The sequence below is a fragment of the Solea solea genome, chromosome 3, assembly GCF_958295425.1.
Source record: "Solea solea chromosome 3, fSolSol10.1, whole genome shotgun sequence".
NCBI lineage: Eukaryota > Metazoa > Chordata > Actinopteri > Pleuronectiformes > Soleidae > Solea > Solea solea.
In genome coordinates this window covers 18,171,841-18,197,098 of record NC_081136.1, presented here as the reverse complement: position 1 = coordinate 18,197,098, position 25,258 = coordinate 18,171,841, and the positions used below count along the sequence as shown (strand labels likewise).

Sequence of the window (25,258 nt, the reverse complement as noted above, 5' to 3'; positions counted from 1 at the left end):
TGTGTTGCTTGTCCAGTCCAGCTTGTTGTCCAGCCACAGCCCAAGATATTTGTAGGTCTGAACGACCTCCACCTCCTCTGCTCCTATTAGAACTGGTCTCGAACTGGGTCTGTCCCTCCTGAAGTCGATGACCAGTTCCTTGGTCTTAGAGGTGTTGAGCTGCAGGTTATTGATGTGGCACCAGACAACAAAGTTCCTCACCAGGCTCCTATATTCCTCTTCCTCTTCATTGTCTCTGATACACCCCATGATGGCCGTGTCGTCTGCGAACTTCTGGATGTGACACGTTTCCGAGTTGTAGCAGAAGTCTGCAGTGTACAGAGTGAAGAGGATGGGAGACAGCACAGTCCCCTGAGGAGCTCCGATGTTGCTGACCACCGTGTCAGACGTGATGTCCTTCAGCCTGACATACTGTGGTCTGTCTGTGAGGTAGCTGGAAATCCAAGCAACCAGGCAGGGGTCCACTCGCATTCTGGTGAGTTTTTCTTTTAGTACAAGGGGCTGGATGGTGTTGAAGGCACTCGAAAAGTCCAAAAAGAGGATCCTGACTGTGCCACTTCCCTTGTCCAGATGCGAGTGGGCTCGGTGTAGGAGGTAGAGAATGGCATCATCTACACTGACCTCTGCCCGATAGGCAAACTGTAGGGTGTCCTCAGCGTGCTGTACCTGAGGCCTGAGGAGGTTGAGGAAGAGCCGCTCCAGAGTCTTCATCAGATGTGAAGTAAGTGCCACCGGTCTGAAGTCATTCAGCTCGCTGGGCCGGTTCTTTTTTGGAACTGGAACGATGCATGATGTCTTCCAGAGGGTGGGCACTCTCCCGAGTTGTAGGCTCAGGTTGAAAACCCGTTGGAGTGGCTCCCCGAGTTCTGCAGCACAGGTTTTGAGGAGCCGTGGACACACCTGGTCTGGTCCTGCTGCTTTCCGGGGCCGGAGCTTCCTTAGTTCTCCCCTCACCTGATCAGCTGTGAAGCAGGGAGGTGGCTGAGAGGAGGGAAGGGGGGGGGGATGGCTGGTGTCAGAGAGAGGTGGGAGTGGGAGGGCAGGTTGGGGGGTGGCTGTGGTCGCAGGAGGGGAGGAGGAGGGGAAGGTTCCGCTGTGCCACCTGGGTGGGGATGTGCTGGGAGGGGGAGGGGAGCAGGCTTCAGTGAGGGCCGCAGTGAGGGCTAAACTATCCGGCTTACCTTGAGTCAAACTCTGTGCCACGCATGTACATCTCCTTGGCTTTGTCCAGGGAGATGGAGTGAACAGCTCCGAGGGCGTATACTGTTGCCTGTGGCATGAAGATTAAGATTTAAGATGGTGTTAGACAGTGACCATGTGTTAAAAGGAGACAGACATATGCAGTCACATAAAACATGTAGTCTACAAATCAGTGTCAGTGTCTGAGATCTCACCTCTGGCAAAAGTACATCCATTACGAATGCCACTGGATCTGCAGACTTCTTGTCTGTCTCAGTACGTTTGAGTACTTCAGACAAGAAGTGCATGACTTTGTCCACTTGTTCATCATCTTCAAAAAGAAGGATGACCCTGTCCTGTTTCTTGGCCCAAGGAGACACTGTGTTGCCTGTGATGATGTTCTATAAAAATTGTATAGGATTTTAGTTTGGGTATTCATATACAAATACACAAACACCACACTAAATGCCATTGTCACTCACTTTAAGGTGTTGCAGCATGCCCTGATCCTCTGTGATTACACTGGTTAACAGACAACATGCCTCGCGTCGCTTCTGTTGGGCTTGTTGTGCCCTTTCCTAAAATTAAATTACACATAATATGCAACACTGAATACATGTGATTAAGAACTTTGAATAAGACATTTTCTTTCCCTGATTATTTGCACTTCCTCTGATAAGAGGTGTCATCCTGGCTGGCAACTTGTTTGGCCACAGTAACATCACTGCCCTAAATGGATATACAGATAAGCCTGAGAGGCAAATTGTTACATTATTTCTGAGAACAATCATTATTATCAGGGGCATCTATAAAAATGCAGGAATCTTGAAACGTTTTCTCAATATCTAAATTCTCAACAAGAGTGAAAATAAAATACACATTGACTTAAGATTCTACACACATGAAGTACAGTACACATAGATGAAATGGCTCCAGCATTAGTTTACTTTACTTTACTTATTTTGAGTTTCTGATACTCAAATGGATGAGTTGAATAGTTTGATGGTCACAGTTATCCATGGTCAGGACAAACAGAAATAACATAAGGCTCATGGGGAAATTAAAGCCTTTCAGCGTTGAAATGAAAAAATATTTGATAATTTAGGACTTACCACCGTACTCCACCATTGACCTTTGGTGTCCCTGCAGATGGGACACAAGCTTTGCATAGCTCCCCTTTTCTGTGCAGATCGGACACTGATAAGTGTCCGAGTCGCATCTCCTCAGCTCAGGGTCTGCTCCTTCACTGAACGTAGTGTTGCTCTATAAGAGAAAATGTAATGTAATGTAATGTAAATTAAAATTGTATTTTGTATTTTTTATCATGGAAACATTATTAATCCAGAATCAAGTAGTAATGAACTGGACTGCATTTGCCTTTAAGACTTTCCCTGTCCTAAAATATAAGCAGGCTAACTGAAATAAATCAAATCAAATGACACTGTTGACTGTGATTCAACAGAACTTCTAATTTCTAAACATGAAAAATATTATTCATCATCAAATCTTTTATCTTAACAATTGTAGAACTGAGGTCACACGTTTTCAAATGAGCAAAGCTGTCATTTAAAGATTAAAAAACAGATAAATACTAATATATAGAGATCATATAGTTTATCTTATACGTTTCTTGGTTGAGATGATGAGACAATGTTATATTGTCAATGTTATAACCTGTACATATAAATGAAAGAAAAAAAGGAAAAAAAAGAAAAAAGGGAGAAAATCGCTGCGTCTTGCTTGCTGTTACAATCGCTATCGTTACAGCATGCAGACATAACTGGTTAATAAACCGCACTTAATTGATATAATGGATACAAATAATCACTATTCATCCAGTGTTCAATATCTAAATGTGTTTTTTATCCATTCTTACCTTTACCTACCGTGTTACTTTTTCGGGTTCCCTCTTCATACTCGGTCAACGTAAACTTCATCACGTTTCAGACGCAGTCTCTTGAGAGCCAATCAGAGTGTCGGGTAGTGTGAGGGGGTGTTTCGTTGAGTGTGAGGGGGCGTTTCGTTGAGTAAAGGGGCGTTTCGTTGAGTGAAGGGGCGTTTCGTTGAGTAAAGGGGCGTTTCGTTGAGTGGTCTGCGGGTCTGCAGCTAGACCCTTCTCGTAAATTGACGTCAGGCCGTCGCACAGTGGTGACGTGAGCTTGGCGACAGGCAAGATGGCGACTTCGGCTTGGCTGCATGGCCCGTCTGCCATGAGACTAACAGAGGGTTTAGTGTCGGTTCTGAAGGAGCAGCGTCCAGAGTATTTACCCGCGCTGTTGGCCAACTACAGAGAACATGGCGTGTTTCAGACTCAGGTAGAGAGCGGCCCGGGGGAGCACGTTAACTCGGAAGCTAATTCCCTGTTAGCCTGCTGCCGCTGGGTTGCAGCTGCTACATGCTTTGTTATTCTCCGTTAACGACAGGGACTGTGTGTCACATCTGCTGCGGCTCATGTTTACTCTGTTTGAGATCTTATTTGTGGTTAACATTTGTGTAACTGTACAGGGCGCGAGCGCCGTCGGGGGTCTCGTGGGCTTTAGCAACGCCAAACTGGGCTCGAGCAAGACCAGGTGACTTTTTACACTTCATCTTCAGCTGTCATAAATCATCAGAATCAGAATACTTTTATTATCCCTGAGGAAATTGATTAGATTAATTATTGAAGCCCGAGATTTTACAGGATAAACTGTGGCCTGGGGGTTAAGTAGTTGCACAGGAGCAACATCTCTGTATCATGTGTGTGTGTATGTGCACAGATTTGAGGGACTCTGCCTGCTCTCCATGCTGGTCAAAGACAGCTCCAGTGATCTGTTTGAGCAGCACTGCCTCTCCTGGCTACGTTCTCTGCAGCAGATCATACAGGTAACCCTAATGCCCCACACTTGCACACTTATGTTCAAATTACCAGCCACATTGTTCAAGTCCAAATTAAATTTAAGAGTAATAACAGAACTGATTTGGGGGGGTGGAGTGGCTCAGTGGTTAAGACTGGTACCCTGTGTGCGAAAGACATCATGGTCGCAATGGTCGCAAGTTCGATTCCACCCCTGGCTGATTGTACTCAATTCCATTGTAAGTCGCTTTGGATAAAAGCGTCTGCTAAATGACATGTAATGTAATGTAATGTAATTTGATGATTCATAGTCTTGCATCTGAATGTGGCCATAGATCAGCGATATATATGATGTAGGACCATGCACTGAAGTCTCACACATGACTTGTAAATCAGAATTGGTAAGCAGAATTCTGTGTCCTCACAGCCCTGAAGCAATGTTTTAATACGAGATGCATCAACTGAATTAGGCTTTGATATAAGTTAGTTGGTAATCTTTCTGTAGCCCCAGACAGTTTAGTGCATGTACATTCCTGTCTTTTTTGGTTACTCTCTCTTCCTCCCCCTCTTTTATGTCTTTGGATGTTTTCCCTTTAGTCTCAGGCTCCAGTTCAAACCATCCAGTTAGCGGTGAATATTCTTAAGGATTTGCTGCAGTATTCCTCTCAGCTAGCAGAGATGGCAAGGGAAGTCGGCCTCAACTCCATCCTGGGCATCCTGACGTCTCTGCTGGGCCTGAAAACAGAGGTGAGGGAACAGCAGGGCAACATAGAACTTAAATAACATATATTTTATTCCACTGCAAACTAGGCATGGCAATCAATATTTGATTATTAATTTGTTTATAAAAAGTCAATTAGTTCATGTGACTATTCATAATTATTTTAAAAATGATAACAAAACCATTTTCATCAACTATTTCAATATGTTTACAATGATAAATTCTTTCTACTCCGATGATGAATGATAATTAGGACTGAACAATTAACCAAATTTTTACTGTTATTCTCTTTATCAATACAAATCATATTCTACAGACTGAAGAAAACTTATTTTTCTCACAGATCTGCACAAATATCACACAGTTATCATTTTAAATGTTGTAATGTAAAAATTACCATTCCCTCTTGCAATTCCTGTCAAAATATTTGCAATTAGATATTTATTCAGCCCTAATGTAAATACAATCAAGTAAACACCATTTTAAGAATACACTCCTGATCAAAATTTTAAGACCAGTTAAAAAATAGCAAGAATTTACATTTTGCACTGTTGGATCTTAAGAAGGTTCTAAGTAGTGCTTCAAAATGCAAAAAGAAGAAATGGCAGTGAGACAAAAAAAAATTTGAGGAAGCAATTTATTGCAAACAACCATTAAACTGAAATAGGCTGTTCATCAGCTGATCAAAAGTTTCAGACCACAGCCTTTAAAAGCCTAAATCTTAGCAAAAATGCCGTTTTCTGTCGGCTATCCACACTGTCATGACCTCCTGATGGCAAAGGCAAAAAAGCTGTCTCTCTTTGAATGCGGTCGAATTGTTGAGCTGCATTAGCAAGGCAGCGTGCCATTGCTGCTGATGTTGGACGCAGTAGGACAATCATTTTAAACTTCTTAAAAGATCCTGAGGGTTATGGAACAAAAATTCAAGTGGTAGACCCAAAAAAATTTCACTGGCCCTGAGCCGGAGGATCCAAATGGCTGCCCGTCAAGACACGGGACGATCCTCGGCCCAAATTAAGCTGTCACTGGTGCCAACTGCAGTCCCATAACCATTAGATGGCATCTGTGAGTGAAGGGTTTAAGAACAAAAAACGTCTTCATAGGCCTCGTATCCTTCAACGACACAAAAATGCCCGTTTGGAGTTTGCATGAGAGCACCAAACATGGGACATTGAAAGGTGGATTAAAGTTTTATTCTCCGATGGGAAAAAATGTAACCTTGACCGCCCTGATGGCTTCCAACGTTACAGGCATGTCAAGAGATCCCACCTGAGATGTTTTCTACACGGCACAGTGGAGCGGGCGCCACTTTTCAATGTCCCATGGTTGGTGCTCTCGTGACATTTTAACGACTGCTAAACAGTGAATGGACTAATCGATTATTTTCTTGATTAGTAGTTTGGTCGATAAAGTCAAAAGAAATTTTGAAAAATGTTGATTCCTCTTTCCGATCGAATATGAATATGATGTCCACAAACCAAAATGATTTAGTTTCAGTGATTTCTTTGTTATATGTAGCAAAGAAACCAGAAAATATTCACATTAAGAAGCTGAAAAATCACACAGCTTGTTGTTATTTCAAAAACCTGAAATTACAATCAATTATCAAAATAATTGCAGATGAATCGTTGCAACCCATTTCCCTTTTATTCCCTCTGATATCAGTGTGAGCTGTCGGCCATGGAGGGGATGACAGCCTGTATGACCTACTACCCCAGAGCCTGTGGATCCCTGCGGGTAAGATGCAAAGCTGACAAAATAAGAGCAAACGTCTAAAGACCTTGTCTTATAATTTATAGATAGGGTTGAAAAAACATATTTGAGAAAAAACTGAAAAACTCTCTTTTAGGACAAACTGGGAGCTTATTTCCTCTCCAAAATGGACAGTATCAACAAGAAAACACAAGAGGTTTGTGACTCCCACTCTTTCATCATTGTGTGTATCAATGAAAAGTGCCTGCAAAGGTGTTACTCACTGTGTTTTATTGTTGTTGTTGATACTTACTGGTGAAGAGGTTTTATTACAACATGTAAATCCTTCCTTTCTCTGTTAATCTGTTTTTCTGTTAGATGGCATGTGAGTGTTATGGTCGCCTGCCCTGTCTTGGGGGCCTTTTGGACAGAGGGATTGGTGCTGGCCGAGCTGAGGGCTGGACCAATCAGATTCACTGCTTACTGGCCTCAGCCAATAGCCTGTTGGCTCAGATCTATCAAGGGTCCGAAGCAGGTATACTTGCTACTATACTTATACATATTATACATAGTAACTACATACAGTAAGGCATGTTTCCACTAGCTTGACTCGTGACGTCATTACCAGGGAAAAAGCGTGACATCAGACTGTCGTGCACCGATGGGTCAGAGTGCCGTCACAGGAAGAGACACAAGAATCAAACCAAATAGGGCTGGACGATATATCGATATTTTAAAATATATCGATATATTTCTAAACGAGATATAACACGGGAGAATATCGCTTGTATCGATATAATTAATTTTGCGTTAAAATGACAATACATGACCCGCAAGTTCACACCTATTTCTCCTCTCCCTGCGTCCCCACACACACACACACACACACACACACACCACACCGGGGCGTCGCACCCCTGGGGGAGGTGGGTGTTTTAAAACCCACACTTTTCCCAGTGAGCGGGTTCAACTTTTTCTGCAGTTTTTCATCAGTTTTACACAAACGCCTCACTACAGTTGCTCCGTTTCTGCGCTCGCTGCGGCTGCCTCCTCTCCCCCTCCTTCTCCTGTTGTTGCTTCAGACCGGCTGATGTGTTAGATGTATGGGTGGGAACTAGCTGGTTCATAGTTCACACACTATAGAGTTATGACTTATTTTCCACGACTGTCAGTCACTTTCAGACATATGGAAGCCAGAAGTAGTCAATATTGATAATAAAATATAAGACATTATTTATTTTTATATAACAACATTATCTATGAGAATGGGTATACAATCACAATAGGTAACTTCATATGTACTGACATGTGGCACTGAGTTAAATAAAGGTTGCACTGTCTCTTTAAATGTATTAATATTATTATCACATATGGGTGTCTGTGTGCGTGTGAAAGTATGCCTCTTATTACGGACAGTTACCCTGTAACTGTAAGTGCTTGTCAGTAAATAAGTTGCCTGACCACATGAAGAGAGTGTGTTGGCTTTCTGAATATAGTCATTGTTGAATCATATTGTGCTCTGATGATGATGATGATGATGTTTGCCTTCACAGAAGGAACAGTGCAATATGAAGGTCCAGGGTTGGAGCTGGCCTTTCCTCATCTCGACCAATCAGATCCTCTGTTGCTGTTGCAGCTCCAGCACAGATACACAGCTGTCTGCCTGGCACTCAAACACACACTCAGGTACCCCACACACACACGCACACGCACACGCACACACACACACACACACACACGCGCGCGCACACATAATCACACACACTAACACACTACCCTTCCCACTGTAAGTCATGTCATGCATACATTTGAAAAAGGGTAGGGGCATTTATTCATCATAACACTATATTTGTTTTTTTTTTCTATATCCAGTCCAATTATTTTTGCCAGTATCTGACCGATACTGATATTTAGTTTCATATTTGCTTATCCCTGGTCTTTGGGAATACAATAGGTGCCTTTCCATTATACAGTTCTAGTACTACTCAACTTAACTTGTCTTGACTCTACTCGTTTTTTTGTATCGGGATGTCGTTTTCCATTACTTTATAGTACCTCCTCAGTGTGGGTGGGGTCGTCATAGCGTGGTTGCGCGAAACTGCAGTGACATTTTATGTGTCCAGCTCTCTGGATCCTCTTGTGTGTTTAGTGCCCTTTCTTAGTCTCCTATGCCACAACTATTTGGTGTAACAGCGGATCTCACACAGCTGACAAATACAGACCTGCCAACCTCTACGCATTTTGCGTAGCAGTTGCGCATTTTGACATTATACTAGGCTGCTACGATGTGTCACTTTAAACTGCGACTCCTATCAGCTGTGTCTCCGATTGTTACGAATTTCGAAAGTGTAGCCTAGGAGAAGCAAGTAATGTAAAATGTCTATGGGACATAACATGTCTCTTGTGATTTTCAGTTCCAATGTCTGACTTTTCAGTTATTGCTGTCATGTTAAAGTCATGTTGGAGAGACATAACATGTCCTTTGTGTTTTTCAGTAAGCTTATGTCAAATATATTAAGACCTACATTTAAAGTGAATCAGAGTAATATGGGTTTAATTCGAATGTTAAATAAGAATTGCCTTTTCATTAAAATAGTTCTTGTTTTCTTCATTGTCCATTTGTATGTTGAATATCTGACATAAAAGTTAGTGGGGAAGTGATTAGTAATCATGTGAGAGATGCATATTAATTATGTGTGATCAGCCAAAATGTCATGGAAATGGGATCATTTTTGGGGTGCATGAGTGTGCTGCACCACCTCCATATGTAAGAACAATAACGTTGACAATAAATCCCCATTAATATGCTACTCAAAAACAATTTTAAAGGTTGGCAGGTCTGCAAATAGCTTACTTTGAAATGATCATCAACTCTGGGTCAGGTTCTGTTGTGATGGCTTAGCTTAGCTTATATGAAATACTGTACATAAATGTGTTATAGAGGTGCTATTAATGGTCTTACAAATTTGTACTGTAACAACCACACAGTCATGTGTTCTCTTCTCTTGACTCTGTCTCTCAGGATGGATCCAGCCTCAGCTGTTCGTCTGCCCGTCAGACCAATACTCAACCTGGTGTGCCGAGCCCTCGCTGTCAGCTCCAAGAGCATTGTTAGCACACACACACACACGTGCATATACTCTTGTTATTAATTTTGTATTTGTTGTATTGTATTCACCTTTTGCTCCGTCTGTGTTAGAACTTAACAGGAGATGGAAGTGTGAGGCTGTTGGTCCTGCCCATCATTCATGCCAACACACTGGATGTGCTGGCAGCACTTATCATGGCGTGAGTACACACACACGCGCACACAAGCCTGGTTTCCAGCAATTTGCGTGTACGTTTATTTCCATCCACTGCTAAAATGTAGGGCTGCATTCATGAATCGATTAATAATCGATCATCAACTATTATTGATTGTTATTATTTATAAAAAAAATAATTAAATGTTTCTGGTGAGCACAAGATACTTTCTCGTGCGCACCAGAAAGTATCTCGTGCGCACCAGAAAGTATCTCGTGCGTACCAGAAAGTATCTCGTGCACACCAGAAAGTATCTTGTGCGCACCAGAAAATATTGCATGTGCACGTGATGTCCCCGAACGAGGGGAGGCAAGAAATTAGTCATTTAGAATTCAAAAATGTGGTTTGTGTATTAAGATATGACGTATTTATAGTGTGTGTGTGTGTGTGTGTGTGTCTGTGTGTCTCAGCTGACATTCAAAGTCAAAATAAATAAAACATTAATAATATACAAACTGTCAGGTCAAAACGTTTACATTAAAAACAAAATAACGGGTCAACAACAAATCTATCGATCACACCAAGCATCTAATGACAGCGATGTCAGCAGATCATTTCGTCAGGACAGGCCGAGGTAACGCTGCTCTGCCCCGCACACTGTACGCAGCGAGCGTCCACTGAGGCGGAGCTGATCCCCTCCGATACCGTCGCTGCCAAACTATAAAACTATAGATATGACTATATACGTCATATCTTAATACACGAACCACATTTTTGAATTCTAAATGACTAATTTCCTCAAATGATCTTAAAACTGCGTTCGGGGACATCAAGTGCGCATACAGAGAATGTCACCACTTGGAGTTTTGGAAAACTCTGATCGACATTTTCTGCAATTTTATGGACCAAACAAGTACTGAATTAATCAACTAAATAATTGTCAGATTAATCAATTATGTTAATAATCGTTAGTTGCAGCCCTACTGTTTAGCTCATATTGCTAGTTAATTCACCAAAATAAGCATGTCACCACAGAAGAGGATATAGCAATATTGATATTTGTAACGATATCTTACACCATTTCAAAATAAGTGTTTTGATTTTTTAAATGATAGGGGCGGAGATTCATGATACAATATTATGATGTTGAATGATGTCACGTCCAAGTTAATAAATATACAACTGGATGGTTTCTCCAACAGTTTGGTGTAAAGCAAGGAGATGTATTGTCCCCAACATTGATTTCTATTTATGTGAATGATTTAGCACTTCAAATTAAATTAATGAAATTTGATGACCAAATTATGAGTATTTTATTGTATGCGGATGATGTAGTTTTACTTGCTGATTGTGAAGAAGATTTGTAGATTATGTTGAACATTGTTGCAGAATGGTGCTGGAAATAGACTAGTAGTAAATTAGGATAAATCTCAAATAGTACATTTTAGACAAAAGTCCCAGAAGAGAAGTTCTTTTTGTTTTAATTTTGGTTCAATGGTTTTGGTGTACACTGATCAGTATACATATCTTGGTTTAACATTGGAGGAGCACATGACATTTAAAGATGGTATTAATGTCCTTGCCCAGTCTGCAGGGAGAGCACTGGGATATGTACTCAGCAGGGTTAAAGGTTATGATAACCTAGTTTTCCATGCCTATACACAACTGTACTCTTTTTTTTGGGAGTCCATAAACTGACATCAGTTTTGGCTGTTTGTGGAGATATGGGATGGGAACCACCCAACATCAGACTTAAATGTGAAATGCTTAGGCTCTGGATTGACTTGTGTAGATGTCTGATCAGAGGCTCAGTAAGAAGACTTTTCTATGGGATGTCTCACATTGTCATTCCAGGGCGAAGGAGATACAATCTTTGTTTTACATGTACAAATTGTCTTATGTTTTCCAGAACAAATTACTTTGTAACGTTCAAGAGATAAGGAGTAACATGTTTCAAAGGTTTAAAGATAAATGGTCAGTTGATATATGGGACAAGCCAAAATTAAGAACATATTGTTTAATAAAAGAATGTAACAGTTCAGAACCCTATGTAAATTGTAATTTAAGTAAACGCCAAAGATCGCTGTGTGCACAATTAAGATCAGGAACTCTGGAGACGGGCAGGTTCAATGATACCCCAGAGGAAGACAGGCTCTGTTTGATGTGTGACCTGGGTGAAATTGAGAATGAGATTCATTTTAGGTTTTATTGCCCAGTTTATGATGATTTGAGGAATGTTTTTTACTAAAATGTCTTACATTTATGCTAATTTATTGTGGTTAGATGAAAAACCAGTTGTGCTTTAAAAAGGGAACCTTTTTTGTAGCAAATTTTCTTGGTAAAAAGAAAGAAGGGAAAGAAGACTGAGCTGTATAATAATTTGTATTTTGAATGTAATGTACTATTTGTACTGTATTATAAACCCATGAGGGTTGGGCACTTTGTGTGCAGGACACAAAAAAACAAAGTAAAAATGAAATGAAATGTACTTTGTCTTACAGTGCACGTTGCAGCATGGTTCAATACACTGTAGTCCTACAGAGGCTTTTTTCCCAAACTCTGTCTGCCTGGACACCGCCACATGAAGCCAGTGTGGGTCAGCAGAGATCCTACAGGTAACTGCAGATCCATCCACCACACATGCTCTGTTGGTTTGACTTTGGGATGAATATACAATGAAGTGAAAAGAACATGATAGCTCCAAGAAAATTGACATTAAGAGCTGAGGGAGAGGCTAACAACCACTGAGGGCACAGCTCAACACCAAATCAAACAAAGGAAACGGTATGAGACACAAAATATCAGAATTACAGGAGGAGTCCAGTGATAAATATATATGTATGACTTGTAATTTTCCTGTTACAAAGGCAAGTCAATGGCAGCAGAGTCAGTTGCTGATTGACATAATTCGCTGAGGCACAAGTACACTACCATAACTGTGTCATAGCATACATTTGTATGCTTCATTGTAGCCTCCATATAGAAGTGTATACATACAACCATAAAGCACTTCATAGGGGTGTCACTTGCAGGACAAATTTTGGGCAATCTACTACAAAGCTTTGAGCTAAAACAATAGAATTGATGTGGTTATTTCAGATGCCATGTGTCCCACGTCTGTGCTTCTTGTGTCTCAGCTCAGTGAGGGTGTCAGTGTACAGAACCTTAGAGCTGTGGGTCCAGGTGGCTGGAGCATCTGCCAACATTGTTCAGGGCAGCCCTGGACATTCCGAGCTCCTCCTTGGCCACTTGCTCAGTGACATCACACCGGGGGCAGACTCTGTCAAAGTGAGTGAGCTCAGGTTTCCTGAGTTTGACCTTATATATTCTTTCAGCTTTTCCCTTGAGGGCATCACCACAGCAGAATATCTTCCCCTATCTTGTCCTATCCCTCATGTCCTTTTCTGTTACACCAACAAGTTTGATTGTACAGTCGTGTTCAAAATAATAGCATGTAGTGTGTTTAAAACCGTGAGTTAAGCACAAAATCCTGATAATAGTAATTTCCATGCATTGGTAACACTGCACATTATATTCTAAATCAAAACATGAAGAAAAATGTATACATTTTTAACTACTTAGCAGAAAATTAAGAAAAATGAATATTGGGCTGTTCAAAACTTAACAAACACAAAACTGCAGTTTTCTCATTTTGATGGTATCTCTGGGCTGTGTGTACTTATCTCACTAAAGTCCAGGCATTGCAATTGTATAGATTAATGTTCATGCTTCAATTGATAAATCAATTAAAAATCTAGAGAACGAGGGTGCATGCCCCTCATCTAGTGCAGACAGACAGGTTTTTCTTTCTGCACATCGCTCCTGCACTGTGGCTTCTCCGTTTTCAAAGCGGCCTCTCCATATCCGACGCAGCCTGGATCATTTCTCTACATGCAGCTTTATCCCCACAATAGGTGTTCCACCATGTACTCACGTCTTGTTAGCAATGTTCTATTGGTGTTCCAAACTGATCTTGGACAGACTCTAAGTGGGAATAGACAAGCGTGTGCTGACCGCAGTTTTTGCATCCGTCATCACAACATCCTGATTCGGTCAGTTTGTTTCAGTGATAAGTCTTTCGACCTGAAAACTGAAAATGCCTTTTTGACAATTTACAAACCAGTTTTCGGTGCGTCCCTACTCTGCACGGGCTCCAGTGCCCACAAATGAAACACTTACCCCACACTATCTTCAAATGCCGTCCCGCTGTCATCAGATATGGATACGGTGTTGCTGGACTGCACAAATGCAGCAAGCAAAGCTCCAGACAACGCAGTGCGACCTTAGTCTATTAGTGCGACCTGTGCCTGCGTGCGTGTGCGCGGCCCGCCACAGTCTCGTTAATTAGTGGGAAACACTGAATAGACTTTAAGCACTTTGTTCTTTATATTAGTTAGTTAGTACTATCCTGCATTTTTTACTTTTCACAGACGTTTTGTTTTCTTCAGTTAGACAGATATCGTGATGTATCACTTTACGATTGTCTTACAATATATTGATTATCACAGAATTGTTGTATTGTGACAGAATTGGTATCATGGGCCGTGTATCATGTGTTGTGTTGTCAGGCACCCTGTGATTCCCACCCCTACACTCATCATTTTTTAATGCAGCAGCGTCTCTGTATCGTCTCTTAAGTGTCCTTCTATGTCTGTTCTCCAGCTCCGGGCTGGTCTGTCAGCTGACGTGGTTCCCGGAGGGAAACCAGGCCCTCGCAGGACCAAGCCTTTGGTCATGGCAGACACAGGTGGACCTTCTCTGCAGAGGAAAGGAGACCACGTGGCCAATCAGGACACATGCCTTTCAGCCCTCAGAGGTGACAACTTCCCCAAGTTTGTGTTTGACTTACGCATGTGGTCATGGTTAATTTGGTGTGATCACATGAATGTTTTTCTTATTCACAGCTCTGAGACAAATCATATTGACGAGTGGGGCACTGCTGAAGGATGATATACACAAGGTAATGTCAGTGTCACTGTGGTGATGGAATGGAGTAAAGTTAAAAGTGTGGATAAAAGTTATTTAAACTGTAACTACATTACTGCTGCACAGCAGAGGCCATTGACCTGCTGCTGTAACTGACAAAAGCTACATCTACACTCCTGCATTGTCAAATCTGTGTCCAGATGAGTGTTTGAGCTGTGTTGTATCAGAAGAAATCTATGTCTATTCTCCCACATCTGACTACCGACCATCATGTGTAGGGCTGCAATGAGGAATCGATCATTTATTCTTCAGTAAATGAAGCGTCAACACATTTTCTTAATAATTCTTTAATAATTAAAACAATCTATTTTTCTGGTTTCTTTGCTACTAACTAGGCAGCCGCTCGTGTCCGAGCAGTAGTTCCATATCAGATCCTTTGGGCCTCAATTGTCAACTTCAGCATGCTGAGCATAGTTTCAGAAAGTATTAATAACAAAAATAGAGAAAATACTATAAATTAAAAAAAAATCATTAAAACTGAATAATTTTATGTGGATGGACAAAGCGAAGATATTTGAGAACATCAAAATTTGAGGTTTGGGAAATACCAATTCATATTTTTCAACATTTTCTGACATTTATGGACTGAACAACAAAATGATTAATTGATAAAATAATCAACTGATTAATCGATTAATAAAATAATTGTTACATTCAATTGTGGATTTTTGACTGATAAGAGTGACTGGAAGCATGTGTGTCTGTGTGTCTGTGTCTCTGTGTGTGTGTGTGTCTCTGTGTGTGTGTGTAACTCTCTGCTCTGTGTGTAACTCTCTGCTCTGTGTGTGTTTCTCCCAGCGTCTTCATGACATGGTGCTGCCGCTGTGTGTGCGTCTGCAGCAGCAACTGTCCAGCAGCAACACTGCATGTGAACCTGCAGGGGGCATCGGCGGCCAGTACAGCAGTGCCCTCACACGGCAGGAACTGTACAGGTACAACCTTTCCTTGAGTTAAATTTTATTGCCGGATGCGAGGTCCATTTGTATAAATAGAGCTTGAAAGATGCTGACTCCTGCATTACAAAACAATTCACTAGCACTACAGCACCAAGGTTTCTTGAGTAATATCCACAGTCATTATAGGCAAACTGCAGTTTCTGTATGGCTATGGTATTCTCAGGTGAATCAACATTGGTGCTATTTAAAGGGGATATATCATGCAAAATCAACTTTTTAATCATCTTAATACTTATATTTGGGACTCTGGAGGCCCTACCAGTCGCCAAAGTGTGGAAAAAGAATACTCAGTCCTTTTTTCGTGTTCCCCCTTAGTGTAAGTATAGGCGATTAAAACACACAATGTTGAATTCCCTGTGCATTATGACGACAGCATGCGCATTTCACCGCGAATGTTACCGCCCACCAGTAAGTTTACTTGGAGAGCTCCACCTTAGCTCCACCTTGTCCCTATAAAATGCGAGAGAGCAGGCGAGGGAGGAAGAGCGGTATTATGTCAACGCGGAGGGACAAGTGTGCTCTTGGTGGCTGCACAGTGGAGCATAGTGTTTTACACAAACTTCCAGCCTCAGAGGATTTTATATATGAAGCTAATGTGCCGGATAAAGTCAGCAAACGTGTTCGTGTGTTCGCACCACTTCACATCAGACTGCGGCCAGCGGTCGCTGTATTTAGTCAGCAACCGTATTTTACCGACGTACAAACCCACACATTTTTAAGAAAAGGTCACATAGAGCTCATAACCGACCTTTCTGACACGTCCTAATTAAAAATATTTGTTCAGTACGTCCTCTATGACCGGAGCACAGACTCAGTCTGATACAGTCACATACAGCGGCAGTTTATGCAGCTCGCCGCTCAGCGATCAGCGGTGCTGTCCCTAAGTCCTTTTAACTGATTTACAGTTCGGCTTGATCCTTGTCTAACGTCTCTTCCTGTGACGGCACTCTCGCTGTTTTTTCGCGCACGCTGCCATGTTGATATTGTCAGAACGAGTGGAGGGAGGGGGAGAGGAATGGAGCGGAGGGAACAGGAGCTGAGTGAGCGCAGTAAAAAGGACAAATCAGAAACCCCCTGGAAGAAGTGGGTGTGTGTTTGCCTGTGTCTCATTTGCATGTAAAGGGACCACGCACAAAACAGAGCGTTCTGAAAGGGGCGGTTTTGGCAGGGTTATTGAACTGCTATGGTGCTTCATCCTTATGGTATTTTGACCAAAGCATGTCACTGACATGTTCATTAGGACACCAGGGAACTATTTTAACTTGGAGAAATAGGGTATAATATGTCCCCTTTAAAGAGGAGTACAATATACCTTGAAAAGACTGATCTATCATGGCTGTTTCACATGTTAAATTTTCTTGCCAACATGTTGGCTTGGGAATATAATGTCTGTTGATGCCAGCCAGTACTTGAGTCATCATCAGCAGCAGATCTGCCAACCTCTATGCATTTTGACATGAAACTACACTGCTATGCTGCTACACTGTGTCACTTCAAACTACACGAAACGGGGAATATCGGCGTTCAGTTCATCAGTGTACGTACATCAGTGCAGCAGCCCACAGGCTACAGTATGTGGGTCTAACTTTAGCAACTTTAGCCTGTTGGATAAGACGACTAAGAGACTGAAATTGTGAAGAGGGTCTGGACGCAATTTAACGTTAATGACGTGACCGTTTTATTGCCACAGCTCAAGAAATGTAAGGCTAATAAGATCGACATTTATTAGTTCCGCAGTGAGGACATTTACAGTTAGGTTTGTAAGTAGCGAGAGCTGCTGCAACAGGCTGCCACACGGGAGACGCACGCACGTTATCGGCTGCGTCTCTAATTTTTAAAATGTAGCCTTGGAATGTTTTATAGGAACAGATCAGGAGGAGTTTCACGCAAGTGCATGTGGCACAGAAATAATACTGATAATGATTTTGATTATGAGTTGTGTGTGTCCACCTGCAGTTAATAAACATGACTTCTGATGAGGATACTGACAGGAAGAGAGAGCAGCAAACCTAAACAGAAGAGAATATGTGCCCCTCAGAAATAATGTAAAATGTCTAAGGGACATAACATGACTTTTGTTTTTTTCAGTTATTTATAATGTCCAATGTCTGTTTAAGAGCCATTTTTTAGTTACTTCTGTCACGTTGAAGTCCTTTTAAACCGCATGTAAAATAAATACTCTTTCATTAAAAGAGTTCTTGTTTTCTTCATAGTCTATTTGTATGTTGACTATCTGACATTTAAGTGAGTGGGCAAGTGATTAGTAAGCATGTGAGAGATGCATATTAATTATGTATCAGCCAAAATGACAAACCAAAAGGTCATTGAAAATGGGATCATTTTTGAGGTGCATGCACGCGCTGCACTACCTCCATATGTAAGAACAATAACATTAACAATAAATCCCCAGTAAGTTGCTACTCCAAAAACAAATTCAGGTTGGCAGGTCTGCATCTGTCATATTATCTGTTATGATGTGGCCCAAATATATTTCTAGGGATCTAGGGACAGAAAATACATTCCCTAGCATAAAAATCTGAAAAACACAGCTTTGTCTCACTTTGTTCTCCATATCATGACAACTCTCTTTAGCATTATACGCCACACATCCCTCCACATCAAATTTAACCCCATACATGGTACATATATTCAGCAGTTGTTGGAATCCAGCATTTGGGCACGACACTTAACCCCATGTTGCTCCTGACAGCTGTACCAGCAGCGTGTGATGTGCATGAAAAAAAGTGCTGCACATAGATGGGCTTTATGAATGTATGAGTGGATTGCAAACCAGTTGTGTAAAGCAGCTTTGAGTGGTCATCAAGAGTGTGAATGAATATGGAAAAAAAGTGCTGCACCTCAAGGTGGTCATCAAGAGTAGAAAAGTGCTATATAAATACAGATTATTTACATGTTTGTTTTGTTTGTGTGGATGTACAGGTTATTGATGTCTCTGGTCCTGGTTCCATCACCCTCTTGGCCTCCACCTTTGACCTGTGCTGTATCCATCCTCAGCAAAGGACGAGCCGACCGCAACCTGAAGGTGACCGACTGCTTTGATGAATGTGGTAAAAAAGAGACATGGCTGAGAGCAAGGTTTATGTTAGCCGGTATATGCCGGCTTTTGGCCGTTGTCACGCCACAATGTCCACTGGAAAAATGCCAAATAATTAAAACAATGATTAAGGGCTCGTCCACACGGAAACGGATTTAGGTGAATATGCATACTTTTAGCTGGAGAGGCGTTCCATTCATACGGAGACAACTTTTTAGGACCTGAAACTGCGTTGTTGTTTTTTTTAAATACGAACACTTCCCGACATTTGACATTTGGACTGAGCCATGTATTTTCATACGTCGCACTTATTTCCCGGGAGAGATATTTGCATCCTCCCTTAGGAGAAAAGTATCCACACCAGCATATCTCTTGTCAGTTTCCTCTCTACTTTCATGTCTAAATTGAAATAATCTCCTCTGCAGAGCATTGTTTTGCTTCTCGTCAAGACGTATTTGAGAGGGATATGGAGGCATTTTAGGTCATGTATCGTTCTGTAGTTCTGATGCTAGCAGCTAGCTTCTCTCTGCTCGCTCTGCCAATATCACGTGTTAAAGAGTTACTGCGTTATTGGGTGATGAACAGTGGGTGGCACAACAGAGCAAAACATCAACATCAAACATCGACTGTCACAAAAATCAAGTTCAAGGTAATTACATGTCGAACTCGCATGTGTTGCCCAAATCATCAGTTGCTGTGATTATTATTAGTTGGCAGCAGCTCCAGTGAAGTGGGAGAAGCTAACGTGTAATTGTGCTACAATGGCTACAACCACAACGCTGTTTTTTCCCCTCTGGCATGTCTGCAGCATGGTACACTGGGGGTGTGGTTAAATTGTCCATTTCACCTTTGATTTCGATGGTCTAGATCGCGATGTTTCGTTCGATATTCGATTTACAATCGTGACGTCACTAATAATAAATCTTACATATAGCAACTATAAGTACCACTAGGCCTGTAAAATGAATTCTAAGGAAAAACACTCCTTATTTGAAGTGGATGGCTGCATTATTTTTCAGATTTAACATATAAACTTGTAAATGTGTCTTGATTTAAAAGTGCTGTGATATAAAATGGGACAATTCGTTATTTAGTTATATTATTTTGCTCTCAGTCATCTGAGTTTTAAAACACTGCTCTGTTTCTCTTCTCTCAGGTCTCTACGTTTTGTACTGAGGCTCTGGCCATCTGCAACTCCCTGCTCCACCCCCGCACTCCCTCCATTGCCCTCCCATTACCTCCCCTCACCGTGAAACCCACCCCTACTGCGCCAGTTCTCTCGTCCTCCCAGGGACCCACCCCTGGACTCACTTTGCCAACTCTTTTAGGAGGCCCGGCCCCTGGTCCCCCGTTCCCTGCCCGCCACTCCCTCCTGGGTCCCACCTCCCTGCTGGGCTCACTGGAAAATCACCTCTCACTGGTTCCAGGGCTTTCAGGTCAAGCCCCTGCCCCAGGAGACATGATCCTGTCCCCACATGCTCATCACCTCCCTGACCAGTCTGGGCTTGGGCCTCCAGAAGGCCAGAGACCCGTGTTTGTCCGTTATGAAAAAGAAGAAGCAGAAGATGTGGAAATCTCTCTGGCAAGTGATTCAGATGACAGTGTGGTCATCGTTCCACCGGGGATGCTCAACATGGATAACCAGCAGGATGACACCTCAGCCGCAGCAAACACCCAGACTTCTGCCACACCAGGAGGGGCTACAGTCACACTACCAGGGGGAGAATGTGTCACCATGGTACCCACTACAGCAGCACCAACCACCATAGACAGTGTGTCACTCTCTAACAACCTGGCCACCTCCTCCGCCCTCCTCTCCACCTCCACCACACCCATAAACTCCTTCCCTCCCTCCAGCACCTCAGTGGTCTCCCTTGTCCCCCCTCTGAGCGCCAGCACTCTTACGGCTCCACCCGGCAGCCTCGGCGAGTCGCTTCCCAGCAGACCACAGCTCCAGCAGATGCTGATGCAGCCCTCGGCGGCTGCTCAGCCTGCCTCCATGGGTCTGTCGCTGCAGATGCACCAGCTGCAGAACCAGCTGAGTCTGCAGGGGCGGCACCTCCACCAGCACCCACCGCCTCCCGCCAACAACGAAGACTCGGCCGTCATCAACATCAACAGCACAGATGACGAGGAGGAAGAGGACATGGAGGATGACGAGGAGCTAGAAGAGGAAGAGGAAGGGGTGGACGAGGAGGATGATGAGGAGGAAGTGAGTGATTTTGCAGAGGAGGAGGAGTTTTATGACGGAGAGGAGTACGAGGATTTTGATGAAGAGGAAGGGGAAGAGTTGGATGAAGAGGAGGAGGAGGATGACGACGGAGACATTCCACCACTTGAGGGATCAGAAGACAAGGCAGAAGAGGTAGGGGTGGAGGAGGGGAAGGTGATCCAAGCTGAAGAAGGGATGGCTGGGTTCAGTGTGGAGGGGGATGAAGAAGGAGGAATAGAGGAGATCCAGACCAACAGAGTGCTATTTGGGGAGGACAGGATGAAGGTGCAGGAGGTGGAGAGCATCGGAGTCCTGGAAGAGGCACGTGGGGGAGAAGAGGACGAGAGTGAAAGGATGGACGACCCGACCATGCCACAGATATTGTGTGTGACAGGCGGAGCTTTGGAAGAGAGAGAGGAGACGGAGGGGAGGGAAGAGGGAGCTGAAGTGGAAGAAGAGGAAGGAGGGGAGGTGGTGCAGGAGGAGGAGGGCTCATGGGAGCAAGGAGCCAGTGAGGTTGAGCAGACGGCCTCCTCTGAAGAGTGTGTGACCAATCAGAATCAACAGGTACTACTTTTTTATTTTTAAATCTCTGTCCAGTATGTAAGAGTGAGTGACATCCAGAGGGCTACCATCAGGGAACCACAGTGGCCTTCACAGACCAAAAATTATTTTATCCTAGGTAAAATATATACAGAAGATCATGAGTAACATTTCAGATCAGAGTGACAACGGATTGAGCGGCAAGATTAACTTATAGCTTTTGTGCAACTGAGTTGGTGCTAAGTTCAGCCAGGACAAGTAACATTGCCGTGCCTAATTCCTTTTCCTGGTTTTGTGCGACAAGCCCCTGATCTAGTGTGATTCACTTACACACTTCACAGTATGTATTTATATTATATATATACAGTATATAGATATATTTATATCAATATCCACATACATCTTGCATATCGGGATATATCCAGAAAATCCTGATATTACTTAGAAGTCAAATCGCCCAGCCTCACAGAAATATTGGTTTGCTTAATATTGTGATATACATCAATATTTAAAGTAAGTATTAAGTTTTAAGTATATCATGATAAAAAAAAAATTGTATTTCACTTTCGCTTTGTACCTCCTTTAAAAAAAAAAAAAAAAAAAAAGCTGGTGTGGCTATGGTTGTTACATGAATCTGACGCTCTCCAACTCAACAGGAGTCGAGGGCAGAGGCAGCACAGGAAGCCAGTGTAACCGAGAACCAGCCGTGTCACCAGGAGGAACAACCAGCAGATACCCAAGATGGACACTCAGCAGCCGCCGAGGCCGAGAACTCGACAGGTCAGGATACCGAAGAGCAGCAGGAGATGAAAGAGAAAAGAGACAATGGTGTGGAAACAGATCATCAGCAGCAGGAGACGGAGGGAGGAAGAAAAGGAGGAGGAGAGAGTGATGGAGAGGAAGGAAAAGGAGTGAAGAGGAAGAGAGATGAGGAACACAGAGAGGAAGAGGCGGGACAAGGCACTGAGAAGAAAAAGGTAAACATCAGCATATTTTTATTGTTGCATTGAAAGTCAGTAAACAACCGGGTTCTTAAAACTAGGGATGTCCCGATCCGATATTGATATCGGATATTGGTCCGATATCAGCCAAAAAAACACATATCGGATTATATCCGAGTGCCTCTAAAATCTCCGATATAAGCACTCTGTTACAACAACAGTCCATTCTGCTCCAGCACGTCTATCCAGCAGCGCCTATTGTGATCATGTGGGCTCTGTGTGTGTGTGTGTGGACGCATGTAGAGCCCACGTGATCACAACAACAGCGTGTGTGCTACTGCTATTTCAGAGGTTAAACATTTTTCTTTAATCTCTGATATCAGAGGCTACGAAGCCATACAGCGAGCGCGAGTTAGCCAAGAGCTTTCTGTGTTTTAAATGTGTCCTGAAGCTCCACACACGGAGCAAAGTACGTCTGCGGGGCCGGTCCCTGCGGGACGAGTCACTCAACCTGTGCGGGTTGGGCTAATCCAAAATAGTGAAAACAAGGGGGGTGTTCTCTGAAGACACGCTGTTACCTGTGAAACACGGGTGCTCTGAAAACACCCCCATGAGCACTTGGTACTTTCCCCCTGATGAAATTAACCATAGACTGTATGAAATTAACATGGTAAAAAATCAAATATTCTTATGTTGAAGGTTAAAATTGATGTAACCCATTGGTTAATAATAAATGGGTCAGTTTTTCTCATACCTGCTGCTGCTCACTATTGTTCTCTGTTTAGGTAATATCGCTTGATCAAGCCTATTCTAACATTCCACACTACAAAATAAGTCATTAAAGTATGTATGATTCGTGCTGGTATCGGATCAATATCTGTATCGGCCAATACTCAAGGCTGCAATATCGGTATCGTATCGGAAGTGAAAAAGTTGTATCGGGACATCCCTGCTTAAAACTGCAGCTACAGATCACATGTTTCTCAAACATGACCAGAATTCAAATTCAAAAATAATAAACATTTTGTTTGATGTTTTAGCTACACTTGTTATAAATACTTAAATGTGTACACCTTAGTGTGAAGCATGAACAAGGGATCAGTTAATATCTCACTCCCATCGAGAAAATACATTTTAAAAAATATCACAGCTTTTTCAAAATAATTATGACTATTAAGATAACCAAGACTTCATCAGGTCACTGCTAGTACTAGTAACATGCACTAATAGTTCTAGTATTCCATTTACATCAAAACTCAGAAGGTGGAAGTGGTACTGACATCACCCGTGACACAAACGAGAGACAGTCGACTGTGGAAGTTGATTAAGATATTTCAGTCCAAATTCCATGTTTGCTACAAAGCCTGTGATAGAGCTAGCTCATCAAGTAAGGCCAAGAATTATTATTATTAAGTTTTGAAAATGAATCAGTGAAATTGGCGCAGCACCCCCCGCGACCCTCTGGTGGAGGATAAAGCGGTAGATGATGGATGGACAGACTTGTGGGAACCCTGAGCTTCAAGATGCAACCTCTTAAATTTCATCACTTCTGCAAACACGAAGTACACTAACTAAATGCTTGCTGCTGCTGCTGCTGCTGCTGCTGCTGCTGCTGCTGCTGCCGCCACCTTGTGGTTGTAGATGCACCAATCATTGATAAAACATTTGTTATGTGTCTTTTTGATACATTTGTAATAGTCACGGGAACAGATAATCGAATACTCATGCCCAACGCTATTAATAACACACCTGAAATGGGTCTCGGAGCCTGCAGACAGGCTCCGAGGAAGGAGCCTGGAATGGGAGCAGGAATGGAGCAGGAAAGGAGCAGGAATGGAATCTGTAGAGGTGTGAATCTCTCAGAATCTTATGATTCCATTCCTAATTCACATAGAGCTGTTGTGTGCTAAGAAAAGCTTTGTCGCCATAAAATCAGAGTAAAGTGTTTGCAGGATTTTGTAGTTTTTATATGTGGAAGAAGGAAATGTTAACTCAAGCAAATCTAAGGGGAAAAAAAAATCACATTTATTTAAGCAACTTAAAATGAGAAAACTGAAGCCTTTGTTTTTTTTAATATGCTGTAATGGATCGAGGTCTTTTGAACTGAAACAAGCTATGCCAATCAAAATTATAGCAATGTTTAAAAATATATATACATTTAATTTATTTATTAATTTTTAGGTTTTGCATCGAGTTGGAACCGAAAAACGATTTTTACATGAACCTCTAGTAAACTGTCAAAATATTGACTAGACTGTTCAGGTTCAATGTGAAATTACAAACCGTAATTTTAATTTAAATTAAATAATGTTGGCAATTGAAATGTAGCCCAAGTCTGAGCAGTTGTCTCTGTGTCTGTCCCTCAGCTCGATGAAGAAGTCATGGCCTCCATGTTGGCGGACTTTGTCGCCTGTCCACCTGATGATGAAGACGGCGCCTCTGGATCGAACCGCTCATAGACTCTTTCCATCCCAAAGCATAACGTGAACCGAAGTTGCAATGGATACTGTATTATTTTAATTTGTGAGATGGAGTTACTTCACCAAACAAGTCCCCAGTCATTCCTTCATGTTCACATCATTATGGTAGAATGTGTTCTCCACAATAAGACTTCTGACTCTACCACATCACTTAGTTCGTTAGTGGCACAAGCTAGTTTTAAATCCACTCATGGAAACCGTGCTTTTTCTACAGTTTCAGGGAGGTAAAGCTCTTTCAAGTGTGTCATCATGCAATGCCAGTTTCTCTTCATGGGTTAGGTACAGGTTATCCTACAGTCATGTTGTTTTGTCATTACTGTCATAATGCTTTATTATTAAAAAAAAACAAAAACCGTAAGTACAACGCTACATGCTTTTTCATTGATCTGTCATTTTCTAAAGGAGTCATTTAACCAC

General features: G+C 42.3%; 2 protein-coding genes across 2 annotated transcripts; one reads left to right on the top strand and one right to left on the bottom strand.

The window, feature by feature from the left end:
* Window positions 1-1,176: 1,176 nt before the first annotated feature.
* Window positions 1,177-1,767, bottom strand: LOC131456731 (PWWP domain-containing DNA repair factor 3A-like). The gene is made up of 3 exons (XM_058625293.1): window positions 1,662-1,767; window positions 1,395-1,580; window positions 1,177-1,270 (listed from the first exon to the last, which is right to left on the bottom strand). Exons 1-3 carry the CDS (start codon window positions 1,677-1,679, stop codon window positions 1,178-1,180), a joined length of 297 nt encoding a protein of 98 aa, XP_058481276.1. The 5' UTR covers window positions 1,680-1,767; the 3' UTR covers window position 1,177.
* Window positions 1,768-3,317: 1,550 nt separating this feature from the next.
* pelp1 (proline, glutamate and leucine rich protein 1) lies at window positions 3,318-25,199 on the top strand. Its single transcript, XM_058625617.1, has 19 exons — window positions 3,318-3,494; window positions 3,685-3,749; window positions 3,936-4,041; window positions 4,610-4,759; window positions 6,399-6,470; window positions 6,583-6,642; window positions 6,804-6,960; window positions 7,979-8,111; window positions 9,448-9,535; window positions 9,625-9,713; window positions 12,170-12,283; window positions 12,806-12,956; window positions 14,331-14,484; window positions 14,573-14,628; window positions 15,453-15,586; window positions 18,551-18,653; window positions 19,822-21,444; window positions 22,077-22,397; window positions 24,728-25,199. Exons 1-19 carry the CDS (start codon window positions 3,354-3,356, stop codon window positions 24,818-24,820), a joined length of 3,810 nt encoding a protein of 1,269 aa, XP_058481600.1. The 5' UTR covers window positions 3,318-3,353; the 3' UTR covers window positions 24,821-25,199.
* The last annotated feature ends 59 nt before the right edge of the window (window positions 25,200-25,258 follow it).

Coding starts and splice junctions, on each gene's coding strand:
- LOC131456731 (XM_058625293.1), bottom strand. Junction 1,271..1,394: donor TGGATGTACTTTTGCCAGAG/GTGAGATCTCAG, acceptor TTCATGCCACAG/GCAACAGTATACGCCCTCGG.
- pelp1 (XM_058625617.1), top strand. CDS start 3,354: ATGGCGACTTCGGCTTGGCTGCATGGCCCGTCTGCCATGAGACTAACA. Junction 21,445..22,076: donor TGACCAATCAGAATCAACAG/GTACTACTTTTT, acceptor CCAACTCAACAG/GAGTCGAGGGCAGAGGCAGC. Junction 22,398..24,727: donor AAGGCACTGAGAAGAAAAAG/GTAAACATCAGC, acceptor TCTGTCCCTCAG/CTCGATGAAGAAGTCATGGC.